The sequence below is a fragment of the Lichenostomus cassidix genome, chromosome 1, assembly GCF_008360975.1.
Source record: "Lichenostomus cassidix isolate B80296 chromosome 1, HeHo_3.0, whole genome shotgun sequence".
NCBI classification, from domain to species: domain Eukaryota; kingdom Metazoa; phylum Chordata; class Aves; order Passeriformes; family Meliphagidae; genus Lichenostomus; species Lichenostomus cassidix.
This window is the reverse complement of record NC_139479.1, coordinates 15545479-15562033: the sequence shown is the minus strand read 5'-3', so window position 1 is coordinate 15562033 and position 16555 is coordinate 15545479. Positions and strand designations below refer to the sequence as shown.

The following is a 16555-nucleotide window of genomic DNA, read 5'->3' as shown; positions in this document are numbered from 1 at the left end:
AGTTTTTTCTTGCATCAGGGGAGCTTAAGGTAAAGAACTGACAGATGTTACTCAGCAAAGTGATGATAAGTTGTCACAACAGCTGGATAATGTAGATGAGTGGTTGAATATCCACCACAGATACAGCAGCTGATACCCTATGGGAGCTTTGCTAAACCTTCCTTTTATTTATCACTTTCCTCAATTCTGTCCTATTATTCTTTATCACCAAGAATATTTGCCTTAAATTTACCAAATTACATCGCTTTTTGTCAAGGTAAATTAGGAGCAACTCTTTTGGGGGCAAATTCAGTGTGAAATTTTTATTAACCCAAAATGAAACTAACGGAACTGTTATTTATAAATGTTCATCTGCACCTGAAGATGGCTCTGGTGTCTAGGTCTGTTGCCATGAAACTTGATTGGAAGCAGAAGGAATGTGTTTATCATAGGGAATAAGCAATCAGAGAACCTATGAAAGAAAGATCCTTTTGTCTTGCAAATATTCTTGATAGTAAAGAAGCAGATAATGGTAACTCTGAACAGACAGGCAGGCAAAACAGAATTATTTTTACAAGTTTATGGAGTGTCCAGCAGCAACTCCTGAAAACTGTCTTTAAGTAGCTGAAATAGAGTGATAAAAGACTGAAAACTTAGTATTTGTCTTAATATTTACCACAGCAAGCTCAGGTTCACATTGAGAACACATTGCAGAAGTCATGTTGCAGGACTAGGAGAATTTCCCTACCTGACTGGCAGGAGGTCTGCCTTATAAATTCTTAAATTTAGCAAACTTAAATATGGCCCAATGCTGAGCAAGAATAAAAAATTAATAATACAGCAGATAATGCTTCTTGGGTTGCTCCGCGGGTTGTCTCGTGCCAGGAAATGTGGAGCTCTCTGCCACTCACCCAGCTTTCCATGTGTCCTAGATTCAGACGAGTCGCCAGTGGCGAGAGAGCGCAATGTGATTGTGCACACAAACCCGGAATTCTCTGGCTCCAGCAACAGGAGGTTGGGGACCCGGGACTCGGAGTGCCAGACGGAAGAAATCCTGATAGCTGCTCCCTCCCGGCGACGGATCCGTGCCCAGCGCGGGCAGAGCGTTGTCGCCTCCCTGTCCCACTCTGCTGGCAACATCTTGGTGCTGGCGGACAACGGGGATGCGGTCTTTGCTGCTGCTGTGAGCAACCGCATTCGCTCGCGGAGCCTTCCTCGCGAGGGCGCGAGGGCCAGCGAGGGCCATCAGGATGCCACCACCAAGAGCGCAGGGTACGAAGAGGAGCACTTCCTAGCTGGTCAGGAGAGGATCCCGAAAAAGGGGAAGGAGATCTTGAGCAAGCAGGGCTCACAGGAGTGCCAGCCCATTGGTTTAACTTGTCCTCAGCACCTGCACAGCCCCGAACACAGCATCGGCGAGAGGGGGAGATCGCGGCTGTCAAGGATGGTCGATTCAGGCAGCTGTGAAATTTCATCCAACTCGGACACCTTTGGGAGCCCAATTCACTCCATCTCCACAGCAGGAGTCCTGCTCAGCAGCCACATGGACCAGAAAGATGATCACCAGTCCTCCAGTGGCAACTGGAGTGGGAGCAGCTCCACGTGTCCCTCCCAGACATCTGAAACCATTCCTCCTGCTGCCTCTCCTCCGCTGACAGGCTCTTCACACTGTGACTCCGAGCTGTCACTCAATACTGCTCCCAACGCCAATGAGGACTCCAGTGTCTTCATCACAGAGCAGTTTGGTGACCACGCAGACAAGGTCAGGGGCCACAGGGCAAGCTCCTTCACATCCACTGTGGCAGATCTACTGGATGACCCCAACAACAGCAACACGAGCGACAGTGAGTGGAACTACCTGCACCATCACCATGATGCCTCCTGTCGCCAGGATTTCAGCCCTGAGCGTCCGAAGGCGGACAGCCTGGGATGCCCCAGCTTCACCAGCATGGCCACCTATGACAGCTTCCTTGAAAAGACCCCCTCTGACAAGGCAGACACTAGTTCACATTTCTCTGTGGATACTGAAGGATACTATACCTCCATGCACTTTGACTGCGGTCTGAAGGGTAATAAAAGCTATATTTGCAATTATGCAGCCCCAGGCTCCGAGAGTGGCCAGACCGGGAGCATGACTTCCAGCCTGGCTGACTGTGCCTGGCAGGAGTGCGTAAGCCACAGGAGGCAGGGACAGCAGAGCATCTCACTGAAGAAACCAAAGGCAAAGCCAGCCCCACCAAAACGCAGCTCATCTTTGAGGAAATCAGAGGGCAGCACCGACCTTCCTGACAAGAAAGAACCAAAGATCGGTGGCGGGCAGCACGTCTCTCACACTGCCAGGGAGATGAAGCTGGCCCTTGAGTTTTCAAACACACCTTCCCGAGTGGAAGGCCCCAGCCTGCCAGCCAAGCAGGAGCTTCCCTGGGCAAACCAGGGTGATAGCGGGTTAAAGGACGCTCCATTCGATACCACTGATATACCCTCCTTTAAAGACGAAGGTGCTGAACAACCTCACTATGCAGACCTCTGGCTTCTAAACGACTTGAAATCCAGTGATCCTTACAGGTCCTTGTCCAATTCAAGCACTGCTACGGGTACTACAGTCATAGAGTGCATCAAGTCACCGGAGAGCTCTGAATCCCAGACGTCTCAGTCTGGATCACGAGCTACAACCCCATCCCTCCCCTCTGTTGATAATGAGTTTAAGCTGGCTTCCCCAGAGAAGTTGGCCGGGTTAGCCTCACCCTCCAGTGGGTACTCCAGCCAGTCAGAGACACCCACCTCTTCTTTTCCAACAGCCTTCTTTTCAGGACCTTTGTCTCCAGGGGGGAGCAAGAGGAAGCCAAAAGTACCAGAGAGGAAGTCATCACTGCAGCAGCCACTCTCAAAAGACGGCACTGCCTCAGTGAGCAAAGACCTCGAACTTCCAATTATACCTCCTACTCACCTTGACCTAAGTGCTCTTCACAATGTCTTGAGCAAGCCCTTCGCTCACAGGCACCAGCTGCATACCTTTAGCCACAGCAAGCAGAGTGCAGTCGGGGAAGCCCTGCAGCCCAGCCCTCCCTCTGCCCTCGCCATCACACCCTCTGTCCTCAAGTCTGTCCACCTTCGGGCAGTCAACAAGCCAGAAGGAGTGAAACATAAAGGCAGTACCCCAGACCTGCTCTGCATACATGAGACTGCCTTGATGACAACCGATGTCTCCCCAGGCAAAATGAGGCCGCTCTTAGCTAAGAAACCAGTATCACGCCAGTACTCTACAGATGAGGCCATAATGCTTTACATTGACACTTCCCCAGCAGAAGCAGGCCCTGGAAAGCCACCTTTAGAGAAAAGCTCCTCTTTCAGTGGGCAGAATAGCTGTGAGCAAGAAGCTGTAACTTCAGCAAGCTTGGGTCTGGTTGAAATCAAACCTGGGAAGGACCAAACGCACCTGGCCACTGAACACTTATCAGAAGGCTCTCTGAATCAGACATGTACTGTCCCCGTGGATGGCTTTCAGAAGGGCTCAGCTGTCCCCACAGGTGATGATGAAACAATAAAACCTGTCCAGGGAGCAGAAACAGTGCATGATTTTCAGCAAGTGCAGGCTCAGCAAGAGCTCTCCGCAGGCAGTGAGGGGAAGGTGGAAGCTGGGCCTGTGGGTGAAAGCCCAGCTCAGGCTGAGGGACCAACCATCACCTATCAGTTAAAGCACCAACCCGATGTAAGCCACCATGTGCCTGGGAATATCAGCTATGAAGTAGAGATGGCAGCAGTGGATTCACTCAGCGAAGAGGGTTGCAAGCAGGAAAACGATATCACATCAGGTATCCCAACCAAAAGTGCCTCTGATGACAGCAGGGCAGACGAGATTGTGGGCGGTACAGACGAGCCTTCGCTGAAAGGTCAGTTGGAAATTCTTGCTGTGTCATCCCAGTCAGGCAGCTTTGGATGGGATGGTTGTGGAGTCAGAGCAGGCTGGAGTGGCCCATCAGCTTCCCTCTGTGGGTTTATGCATAGATCCCCCTTGTCTGTTAGCTGGCCAGCCAGCCCAAAGCTATTTCCACTTTTTCAAAGTATTCAGACTGTGTTTCTGATATTTATCTCCTCCCTTATGCTGCATTTTAGCTGAAAAGATAAAAGAGAGGAGCATAGACCCTGGGTACAGAAGAATATTATTACCACAGTTATGCTGTAAATGGCAGATCCTGTGTTCAGTGCACCTTTCATGGGCTCCAACATGAAGAGACACATTAGATTAGAGAGTAAAGGCTGAATGATGATATCAGCCTCTCATTTGTGAGCAGAGCTGGTGCCTCCAACTGGCGGTGCTGTTGCAAAGCACAGTTGAGTCTGACTCATAATGTCTTCTTTTCTTGTTTAAGAGTCTTCTCCAAGCGATGAGTCCATCATGTCTCCGCTGAGTGAGGAGTCACAGGCTGACACTGAGGATGTCTTTGTGTCTCCAAACAAACCCCGCACTACTGAGGATCTGTTTGCAGTCATTCACAGGTGACCTAACATTGCAGCAATGGGAAATGGTAACATGCATCCCTGCACAGTTGTCCACTAACAATAGCTGCAGGATGGTTATTCCATGGCTAAGTCTTGTCCTCAAACTACCTTGTTTAGTTAACTCAGTTTAGTTTTCTAAAAGCCACCTTTTAAAACATTCTTTATTATGGTCTGGAGTGCAGCCTGAGTATCTTCATGGCCTGTGTAGGATACTTTATAGATAAAAACATCAGGCTGTTCTCTATAAAAAACATACTTGTCTTCAAAGAAAACGACCTGCAGTGCTTCCTGTCTTCTGCCTACCAGTCCTCCAGCTCTATTCTGGTGAACAAGTTGTTGCAGCAAGAAGAATAAGAAGGCATCTTGTCAATTTGAGAGTATTTTGTAGTCAGCTGAAATTTTGGATCACAACTGAAATCATTCTAATATTGAACAGGTTACGCTGAGTATTATTATTATCTAGGATTCTATAGGCATTGTGGTCTTTACAAAGAGCTGGTTGTGCATACATTGTTTGGGAATAGCTGGGTAATGTTGAGAGGGACTCTGTAGCTCAGTGCCATGAGTCACTGATAGCCTCCAATATTTGACAGAGGGATTAAGAGAACTCTGGCTAACATGAAAGCAGCTGTAAAACTCCAGAACAGCGCTAAGCGTTATACTACAAAAATAACATATGAAAGAGTTTTCCTTTGTGTTTTTACAGATCAAAAAGGAAAGTTCTTGGAAGAAAGGATTCTGGAGACCTTTCTGTAAGAAACAGATTGAGACCTACGTCTGGGACCAGCAGCCAACCTCCCACCAGCAGCACACTGCCCACCAGCAACATACCAACAGCCGGCAGCATGGGCACTCCCATTAGCAGTCAGAGGTCCCCCGGGCTCATATACAGGAATGCCAAAAAGTCTAACACATCCAATGAAGAGTTCAAGCTACTGCTCCTTAAAAAGGGCAGCCGATCTGATTCCAGCTACAGGATGTCTGCCACAGAAATTCTGAAAAGTCCTATTTTGCCCAAGTCTCCTGGAGAGCTGACAGCGGACGCCCTTCAAAGCATGGAAGAGTCTCCTCCCGCGACCAGCCCCGATGCATTATCCCCACTCTCCCCCTGCTCCCCCAGGGTCAACACAGAAGGATTCTCTTCCAAGAACTTCCCCATGTCGGCGTCCTCACGGGTGGGGCGGTCGCGGGCGCCGCCGGCTGCCAGCAGCAGCCGGTACAGTGTGCGCTGCAGGCTGTACAACACCCCCATGCAGGCTATCTCCGAGGGGGAGACCGAGAACTCCGATGGCAGCCCCCACGACGATCGGTCTTCTCAGAGCTCTACATAGACTGCATGGGTGCCACAGCCAGGCTGCCAACACCACTCGAGCTCTGTAAGGATGTCAACATAAGAGGCCAACGCTGTAGCAATCAAAAAGAAAAAAAAAAAAAAAAAGGAAAAAAAGAAGAAAAAGAGAACAATCACAGGGCGATGTAAATGCTTAGATGTGTTTGCATTTGTAAGATGCTGGGGAAACAAAAGGACTACAGCTGTAGCTATTTATTACATTACATTTTCTAAAAGGATGAAGATATGCTATGTCTGTTCTGTTTTCTTTTGGCTTCATTTGGTTTATCCCACTCTCATTTCCATTGTCACTGTAGATTTCAAGGCTATACACTATCCATAGAGTTAAAGGTGACTTTGGGTGGGGGTTTTTTCCCAGAAGCTGCCCATCTAGAAAGAAATCCCTCACTGTAGTGCTTCCCTAGGGAGAAAAAAAAATGCTCTTGAGAATTGGTATTTTTCTACACTAAAATGAGCAGAAACAAAATTTAGATGAAATTAACAAAACATATGTAAATACCATATTTTTGATAAAAATTTGTAAATAGAATTATCAAAAAGTGGACGTGGCAAATGATTTAATGCATAACAACTTTGTTTATAGAAGACAAATGAATTCAATTGTAATAACTGTATTCTGTGAATACCATTTTCATATCAAACATAAAACATGGCCACCAATAACTACTTTCAGTGTGACAGGCCTGAAGGATGACATTGAGCAGTAGAAAGTGGGAATTTTCCACCTTAGTTAAGGAAATGGAAAGACTGACTGTGTGGGGATTGAAGAAACCATTTGTCTTTCTAAGGCAGCTCCAAAGAAGCTAACTGGAAAGCACAGCTGGGAGAGTTACCATGAGGATCGGTGGGGAAGATGACTGTGTTTCTGACAAAAGGAAGCTGGGTCTGATGCATAGCCCCAAATGGGTCCCATCCCACAGCCTCCCCTGGGCCTTTATTGCAAGGATTGCTTCAGAGAGGATAGATGTGAGAGGAAACAGTACTTAACTTTCATATTCCTATTAGGCTATTGGGATACATAACACAGTCATAACCTGGTAACTATAATCTTTAAACACGGTTAGTTTCTGGTTCGTAAGAGAAACAAATAAATTATAAGCATGCAAGAAGCGCTTTCGATTTATCAGTAAATATCTGCAATGAGTTTTCATTGAAGCTTTCTCTTTGTGCTGATGAGATTCATGCTACCTAAATATTTACAAAAATGACACTGTGAAAACGTAGCTGGGAAATAGGTATGTGTATGCATTATTTATATTCATTGCTGAGCTGGGAAGGGGAAAGCTCCAGTTCATTGTGCCAGCCACATACAGTAGGGATCTTGTCTGGGTTTACCAGAAACACAGAACAGGGTGGGGGACTGGGGTGGGGTGGGAAAAGAGACAAATCAAAGTAGCTGCTTTGATACAAATGAAGGCAGGGAGATAAAAGCTGAATTACTTGAAGTTACTTGAATATTCTCATCTTAAAACTGCAAGAACCCATGAATCGCATTATACTTTTAATTTTTAAACAGAATAAAACCAACAGGCCTGATTTTCCTTTGGGCCACCACAATTTCCATTGATGTAGCCCCATCTGTGCTACTTAGAGGACAAGGCCCTCTTTATCCAAAACTGATGCAGTTGATGTTGGTTGCTGTAGGATATGGCTTGGAATAGAGGAAAGGTTAGTGCAGAGAAAATAGTGAAGGAGAAATGGGGTGTGCAGTAGGACAGGTCAAGTAGGATGGCAGAAAGAACGTTCTTTGGTATGAAGAAATCAGCTAAAAGCTGGCTTTAAGCATAAGTAAATGACTGGGAGGTGGGATGTGTGAATTCAGTTTTTACTGTTTTGGTTTTTTTTTTAATCATGTAATGCATAAAGCTGAGTTATTGAAAGAAGGCAGATCATGTTTTAAAGAGGAAGGTTTTACCTAAAACTGTTACGATTTTTAGGAGTCAAAGCAAATCAGAACATTTTAACAAATCTGAAATGTTATTCCCCATAAGGTTCACATCTGATTTGGTCCAGTGCTTACCACGAGACGTACGTTATTCAGGGTTTCCTACTGCCCTCCTGTGTAGCCTGGTTGCATTCAGTTGATGAGGTAGAGTCACTGTGCATGTGATACATGGGTTGGGATGAGGGTTGGTCCATCAGGTGAAGAGCTGCAAAATTGTCTAAAATAGTTTTTAAAAAGGTAATGGGAGAAAGGTTTTGGAAACAAAAGGCTAATCATAACAGTAGCTTAGTTAGGAAAATAAGTCTGAATACAAGTGAAGTGAATGAATTAGAATGTTTTAAGAAGAAATGTTTAGCACGTAACAAACCAGCTTCTGGAGAGTATGAGTAAAGGAAGGTTAGATACTGGGCAGAATATCCTTCATTTGTCATCTTCAGTAATTTTCCACAAAAACTTCACCAGGAGCACTTTTACAAAATGTATAATAGTCCTGAGTGAAATAGACATTCAAAACAGTAAAGAGAATACAGATTAATTGACTTTGATGATACCACTTTTTATTACCAATCAGTAATTTCATAGAGTCCCTAAATAAATATATATACACTTTTTTTTTAAAACTAGAATGGCGATGCAATACTTCACATACAAAATGAACACAGAACAATCTCACTGGAGTATAGTCTTCTTTTGCTTAAGTTCCTAGTTTATATTTAGCAGATTGAAACCCAAATAGATTCTAAATCCTCTATGAAGAAAAGAGTTCATAACAAACGTGGGAGTCAGAGGAAGACGAATGGCGGGGATCCCTGTAGCCTTGTAGGTGTGCCAATAAGGCACCCGAGGACAAGCCATAGAGCAAAGGGAACATCACTCACCTCTCGAGACAGGGTACAGTACGTGCATCAGCTAACTGCTGAACCGTCATTTCAACCTACTGTTCTGTTGCTTGCACTGATGTTATGAAAATGATTTCTTAAATTATACAGCTGTGTTCTGAAAAATAACATTTTCCCCTTTTCTTCTTTGTTTCTTGTTTTCTTTCTTTTTTTTTCTTTCTGTTGTTGTTGTTGTTGTGGCAGCATAGAGGGCATGGGATAGTTGTAGCAAATAAAGCAAATGTTTGCTTTTGCCAAAGGTCAGTGATTGAGTGCATTTGCTGCAATGGTGGCAGATAGAGAAATACTGTAGGTTATGACTTAAAGAATTAAAAAAAAATTAAGAAGGTTACAGTGTAACTATTTTGGTACTAGCACCAGTTCATGCTGGCAGAAAAGACAATGGTTTATGGACTTGCATCCATTTTGTATTTTTGTAATATTTGTAAATACAAACTTTTTAAATTGTTGCAAATATGGTTTCTTTTGTAAAATGTTTTCAAAGTTTACATTAAATCCAAGCCTTTGTATATTTTAGAGCTGTGCAACACTTTAAGTCTTGTATTTATTTTTAGTAAAAACGGTGACAGTTTCATTGTGAACCCCTCTCAAAAAATGTGTTGGAAAAGTTTGATTACCTAGAAAGTGTGTATAGAAACTGCAAATAAACGTGACTGCAATTAAATCACACATTCTCTTTACTTTTTTGTAATGAGATGTGAAGTCTAATCTACAGACTACAAGTACGCTATTTTCTAAGGTCACCCTCAGCACATTACACATTTCAAACCTATTTAATCATGCTCTCTCTTCAACTTAATTTTTTTCATAAATTGAGTAAGGGAAAATATCTATCCAAACTGTCACTGACTTTAAGTGGCCACCAGTACAACTTCGCCAGAATCTAGTAACTGCTGAATGCCCCATGGCTTTTACAGGTAAGAAAAGGCTAAGAGAAAGCAAGCTGGGATGAAAAATGGTGGAGAGACCACTACTTTATCATCAGCTGGAAAAGGAAACTAATTGCAACACTTCAGACTCCAGACAGAGAATCTAGAGACTGGATCTTACCAGATAAAGCAAGCCTTGGGCAAAAGGGAGGCCACAGATTATGAACACAAGCTTCGAAGAGCAAACTTTACTTCATTTTAAAATGCTTCATTTATCAGGAGATTGAGACATCAGGACATGGAAGCTAAGTGTGTAAACAATAGCCCCTACAGGTCTCTTTGAAAATGGAAATGAAAATACACATAATGAAATTTTGGTTTCAGCTGTCACCTTTTAAATAGCCTTGGAACACTGTACTTGGTGCTTAAAAAATGCATCTGAAAAAAAGACTGAAATGTGCAGGTGTGATGCACAAAAAGAGGAACTTTGGGGAATGCTGCTGGGCTATCTGCAATGATAGTTTACAACAGTATGAGGATTGCCCCAGTGATGGTAGCCTTAGAGTAGCCTCCAAGTGTGAATGTGTTTGCACATTTAACCAAATGCTCATGTAGTTAATCATTATGTAGATAATTTCCTGTTGTCTTGTGTGCCTTTCCCATCCCCAAACCACAGGTAAGCAAGATCTGTAGGAAAAGCTTAGCCCTTAGGGGCAGACACCAGCTGGTTTTTATCTGCCCACTATAGATCTGTATTTTTTCATGCTCAGTGGAAGAAAAGACTAAACATTAGACTACATAAAAATACCCAGTGCTTTTTTATTTATGCAAGGTGTCAGGTCCCAAGAAAGCAATTCTGGGGCCCCTGGTCTGGGATAGCCACAAAATGCTGGACCTTAGAGGGACTGTCCAAGTCATGGACTGCCTACTCCAAGGTACATTTGGGATAACCTTGAGCTAAATTATGGTGAAACAATCCCAAACAATCAATTAAAACATTTATTTATGGAAGCAATGATTTAAATCTTATGACATGTTTAACAGCCTGTGGCAGGAGCAATTTAAATATTTCTGAACAGCAAATGGCAACAGTGATTTTTGAACAGCCCTCAGACTGAACTTTTCAGGAGACAATGAAAGGAAGAAGGAATCCACCATTGTGGCTTTCACTGTAGTCTGCTTAAAAATACTCTTAATATTCATTACTCTCTAATAGTGGGCACTACCAATCAATCCTACCACGAGCCTAAGTGAAACTTGTTATATATCTGGTTACAATTTCCTTGATCTTTTGAAGGACTATTGTCTTCCATTAGGTTGCAATAAATTTGTCCCCACAAATTATCCCATTCTTAGACCACCCTGACAGTAAAATGACTATTGTTGTCATATTGGATAGACTGGACAAGTAATTGAACCATCGCTTCAGCACTTTTACTATGCTTTCTCCAATAAGCCATTGTGAGGAGCCAATTTACTTTTGGCTTCTGTCTCAACACTGTCTGTCAGAGGCATGTGGAGGAGGGGCTGCACACATGCCACTTGTAGGAGGCAACTAGAAGATTGGATAAATCCCTGTCTCTGGGGAGGCTTTGCCTGGCAACCATTTCATATCTCACATGGGATAGGCAGTCAGCAAGAGACCACCAAGAACACTGTACCCTCCAGAGAGGTTTCTCCAATCAGACAGCAAAAGGTCTCTACCAGCGGACTGCAGTGGAAAGTTGGACGGCGGCAATGGTCTTCTGTCAGCAGGCAGACCTTGGGAGGAGCCAAGGGGTACAAAAGTGTCTTGGGGTGATTTTATGATGATACCCTGCAGTGATCTTTAAGGGCACACACGATCTCCACAATGGTATGGTGAAGACCTTTATTGCGCAGTGATAATTCCTTATATACTCCAACACACAAAGTAATTCTATGCTACAAAGTGCTCCAATTAACTATCGTCTTTCACAGCATTACCTTTTATGGCAACAGGTAAACAATACCTATTAAGGTAACAAACGGTGTTCCTCACTTATGACAGGTCAAGCAGTTCACAAGCCCACTATGCAATCTTTTCACTTCCCTGTGATCACTTCCACTGTGACCAGGGTGTTTTTCACTGGTCCCAAGGCTTCTTCCAGACCAGAAACAGAAGGTCACTTTGTCTTTCAAGGCCTGTTGCTCTGCTCCGCAACAATACCCTATTCCTGACCGTCTGCTTTATGCCCAGAAATGGGTCCTGTACCTTTGAGCTAGGTCTGGGGGAGGGACATGTGCCAGGGGAACTCTGACACAGGCGTTGTTCAAACTATCACTGCTTTTAGCTATCTTGGGTTTTTGTTAGTTTTAGTCAAGAAGTTTTCCCCTGGACTGCAGTAGCAATTCTTCTGTGGCTTCTGTGGTTTCTTCTGGAACTGTCTGCCTTAGCTTTTGTCCAAGATCATACCATCGGCAGGAACCAGCCAGTGCAGACCAGTGGGGAAGCTGCAGAGACACTCCATCTTCCATGCAGGAAATAAAGAAAAGCCTTATAGAATAAGCTTTTTTGCCTCTGTTAAATCCTGTTCAATTCTTTGCGCTCTTGCTCACCAAAATGTTTTCTGGGATATGTCATGTATCCAGAGAACAGGTTGTGTGACTGGCGTGTGGTTGCCTCGTGCGTGAGGCAGTGATTGATTGGCACGACACGTGAAAACTGCATGATCAGGGAAGTGACTGGATGGAAAGGTGCACGATCAGCAACGTCTCATGGGCAGGCAGCCAATCCGTGCTTGTCCCACTTAACCTTAGAGTATAAAAGGGCTTGGTTTATTGCAATAAAGATATTTTCTTTGAACCAGCAAGGGGGTCATGTGCTTTGTTCCCCATTGCTACAGGCCCAGACCTAGGGAAAAGCTGAACTACTGAAAGAACTCTAAATCCACCAGCTTTGTCTGCACTCAGGAGGAGACCAACCTTGGGGATCCACCAAATTCCCAATTTGGCTTTTTTTCCCCCAGGCTCCCCTGTGGACTTTTGTTCCTCCTCCCACCCTCTCCCCACCCCAAGACAAAGGCCGTCCGGCATTTTGTTCTCTCTGGCCATGTGGCTTTCTCCAGTAGAGCTTTCTTTCCCTTCCCCGGCATTTTGGTTTTTCTTGCTCTGCTGTGGGTGGTCATGTCTGTGTGTATAGGTAAAGTTCTGATGGTTCAATATCTAACAGTCATTCTTTTTTTTCCCATGCTGTGAGAGCACTTTGTCAAATAATCAGTTGTTTTCTTTTTTAACTTTTGCTGACCAACATTCATTTCAAATCATTGGGAAGGGATTGCTAAAACCCTTTTCTGAGTGGAAACATTCACTCCAGAGCATTTTCTCCCAAACTTCGTCTCTAAACTGAAACAAAAACTAACTGCATCACAAGCTCTCCAGTTTTTTTGGGTTTTGTCTTTTGTTTTTGTCTGCTTTTTGTCCAGGCTCTAGCCTGCTTTTGTCTTTTTTGCCCTTGGTTGTACAGGTGCGGCGGCCTGGGCAGGCCGATCCTGAGTCCCCAGCCCCAGCAGTCAACGCTCTTCAGGTCATTGAAGAGGAGGGTGCTGAAGATGCACTCTCCTGGGGCTCAGCGGAGGCTGAAGTTTGAGCCGCCCTCTCTCCTCCCCTGGAAAGTTTTCCCCTTGGTTTATTGGTTTAAAGTTTTGCTTCCCCACCTTGTTCCCTCCCCTGTTGCTGCCCCCTGCTAGAAGGTTCTGTCACTGCTGCTCCCCCATTGGTTACGATGTATTCCCTCCCCTGCTGTATTTGATTTGCTCCCCCGCTTGTCCCTCACTGTTGTTCCAGAGCCCGTTGGCTCCGCCCCTGTTGTTCCGCCCTCAGAAACCCCATATTCCCCAATAAAACCCCCTGTCCCCTTTGTCCCGGGCCCTCGTGGTATCGCGCCCGAGGACCCTACGAGCTCTGCTCCAGGCTTCCTTGTGTACCACCTGGCCTGCAAGCCCTCCGACGCTCACCCCGCTTCTGCTACCCTAATAAACGAGCTTTGGAGACTTGCAACTCGCCTTGGACTCTCTTTATCCTCGGGGGCCAAAGCCTCGTCACTGCCTTCCTGCCCCAAGGACTTTCTCCTTTGCCGCGGGCCTGCAGCGGGCCCTGGGGCCGACTGAGACTGCCGGGGGGACGGAGGAGAAGAGCAGGGCGGGCCGAGGTCAGGACCTCAGGCTAGGTCCCAGTGACCTACCAGGGGCGCGCAAAGCTCCCAGCCAGACCCATACTACAACAAGTGGCGCCCAACGTGTCCCTCTGAGCCTCCATCCCGCTGTTTGGACAAAGGAGTGACGTCGCAGGCAATCGATCGGCAGGTTCCCGATCATAACATCAGGGAACAACTGCTTGTTGACAGAGCCATCACTCGTGCCAACCCCATCTGTAAGGAGATTATCCTTGCACTGCCACATGACCCCAGGCCAACCATCACCCAGATGGTGAGCGCGTGCCGGCAGCTAGCTGCCGTCAAAGCGCTGAATACCACCACCAGCCAAGTGCTTGCTGTCTGCAGCACCTAGGCCCTTTGCAACAGGTGCGGCAGAAGAGGCCACTTCGCTGCTGATTGTCCCACACCTTTGGAGGAAATTGCCAAGTTTTCCCGATCCCCTGCCCTAGCCCGCACCCAGCGCCCTTCCCCCGTTACCCTGTCTGAACCTGTCCCACTTCCACCTCCCTTCCCTGCTGGTCAGGGAAACTGAATGTGCGGCGCAAGATACCGGCCTCGCGCTGCCTCCAGCAACCGGCCGGCCTCGACTCCACCATTTTCCAGCTTGCGTGGGTCGATGATGACATCAATATTCCCGGACATGGACCTTTTGTTTTCAATCTACGCTGTGACTTTCCTGATGTTTTTGTATTGGCTCTTGCAGATGCAGACCAAGGACCCAGGGAACTCTCCATCATCCCTTCCTTGATTAGAGTGGATGCAGAGGGGTTCTTTCCAATCCAGCTTGAAGTCGCCGACCCCCCTCTTGTCCTTGCTAGGAAGCAGGTCGTGGCAAGGATCAATGTCTTTCCACTCCAAGCTATCATCTCAGACACTCCACTTGTCGCCTGGTCTGAAGTGGTGGGTAAGAGCCATCCAATGCTCACTTGTGGTCTCTCCCGGAGAGGGGACAACATCTCCCTCTCTGGAATGTTAGACACTGGTGCCGACGTCACGGTAATCTCTTCCACGAATTGGCTGTCGGCGTGGGCCAAAGAGCCTGTAGCGCAGTCACTCCGCAGTGTCGGGGGATATACTCCCGCGGAGAGGAGCACACACCTGATTCAAATTGACGGTCCCGAAGGTCGCATTGCCACTGTGCGACCCTTCATCATCAATTCGGGTTTCAATCTGTGGGGGAGAGACGCCATGTCTCAATGGGGTGCCCGTGTCGAATTGGCCCCGACGCGGGATTTTTGACTGGGGTCACTGGTGAGCACCCGACCCAGGCACTCAATTGGAAAACTGATACACCTGTCTGGGTTGACCAGTGGCCGTTGCCTCTTCATAAATTAGGAGCGCTCAAAGAGCTTGTGGAGGAGCAACTAGAAAAGGGACATATACTGCCCTCGACTAGTCCATGGAACTCCCCCGTCTTTGTTATACAAAAGGCGGGGAGTGGCAAGTGGAGGCTCCTCCATGACCGCCGTAAAATTAATGATGTAATTGAAGACATGGGGTCTCTCCAACCCGGATTGCCATCTCCCTCAATGCTCCCGCGGGACTGGAAGATTGCAGTGGTGGACATTAAAGACTGCTTCTTCCACATCCCCCTGCACCCGGATGACGCGCCCAGGTTCGCCTTTTCCGTTCCATCTATTAACCGGAACCGCCCGATGCGCTGCTACCACTGGCGGGTGCTCCCACAAGGGATGAAAAACTCCCCCACCATCTGCCAGTGGTATGTGGACAGCATTCTGGCAGCAGTGCGAGAGCTCGCAACTGAGTCAATCATCGTTCACTACATGGACAATGTACTGGTCTGCTCGCCCACCAATGGCATCTTAAAGACCACCCTCCCCATGGTCGTGGGGGCCTTGGAGAGTGAGGGATTTGAAATCCAACCCTCGAAAGTTCAGGTGACAGTGCCGTGGCGACACCTTGGAGCGAAAATCGAGGAGCAAACTATAACACCTTTACCGATCAAAATTATTGACAATCCCTCTAACCTGCAGGAAATGCACCAGCTGTGTGGTGCGATCAACTGGATTCGGCCCGTGATCAGTATCTCCTCGGAAGACTTGGTACTGTTGTTTTCGCTCCTGTGTGGAGATCGCGACCTGACCTCCCCAAGGACATTGACCCCGGAGGCGTGAAAATCCATTCAAAAGGTACAGAACGCCCTGAAAACATGCCACGTTCACAGATTTGACCCAAAATTGCTATTTAATTTGGCCATCCTTGGTAAAATGCCCCACCTGCACGGTCTCATCTTTCAATGGGATGACGCACAGCCAGATTCGCTCCTCATTATTGAGTGGGTCTTTCTGTCCGTCACCTCATCCAAAGTACTGGTCACGCCACAGGACAAAGCGGCGCAGCTCATTAGACGAGCGAGGTCCTGCCTGTCCACCCTAGCAGGGTGCGAGTTCGCATGCATCCACGTTCCATTTGACGTGAAAGAACTCGACTTTGTTTTCCAAAAAAGCGAGGAGATGCAAATTGCTTTTGAGGCGTATACCGGCCAGGTAGTCACCTGGTATCCAAAACACAAGCTATTCAACATGGCTGAACTAAAAATTGTCGTCGATCGGGTTCAAAGTAGAAAGCCCCTCAAAGCTTTGACACTTTTCACTGACGGTTCGGTCAAGTCAGGAAAACCGGTAATCGCTTGGAGAAACCCCTCGACAGAAGAGTGGGAATCTGATGTCGAGATCGTTAAAGGGTCTCCCCAGGTGGCCGAGCTCGCAGCCGCTGTCAGAGCTTTTGAGCTCTTTTCAGAACCCTTCAATTTAATTACAGATTCGGCCTACGTAGCAGGTGTCGTCTCAAGAGCAGAGGACAGTTGGCTGTCCGGCT

At 46.6% G+C, this 16555-nt stretch overlaps 1 protein-coding gene across 3 annotated transcripts in view; it reads left to right on the top strand.

Moving 5' to 3' along the window:
* The window catches only part of NHS (NHS actin remodeling regulator), a 248995-nt gene extending 239657 nt beyond the window's left edge, over positions 1-9338 (top strand). For all 3 annotated transcript variants that reach the window (XM_085051442.1, XM_085051452.1, XM_085051434.1), the window contains 3 exons: positions 912-3869; positions 4350-4476; positions 5186-9338. In XM_085051442.1, coding sequence (XP_084907568.1) covers positions 912-3869; positions 4350-4476; positions 5186-5810 — 3710 coding nt within the window. In that variant the 3' untranslated portion in view covers positions 5811-9338. The remainder of the gene's footprint in view (positions 1-911; positions 3870-4349; positions 4477-5185) is intronic.
* The last annotated feature ends 7217 nt before the right edge of the window (positions 9339-16555 follow it).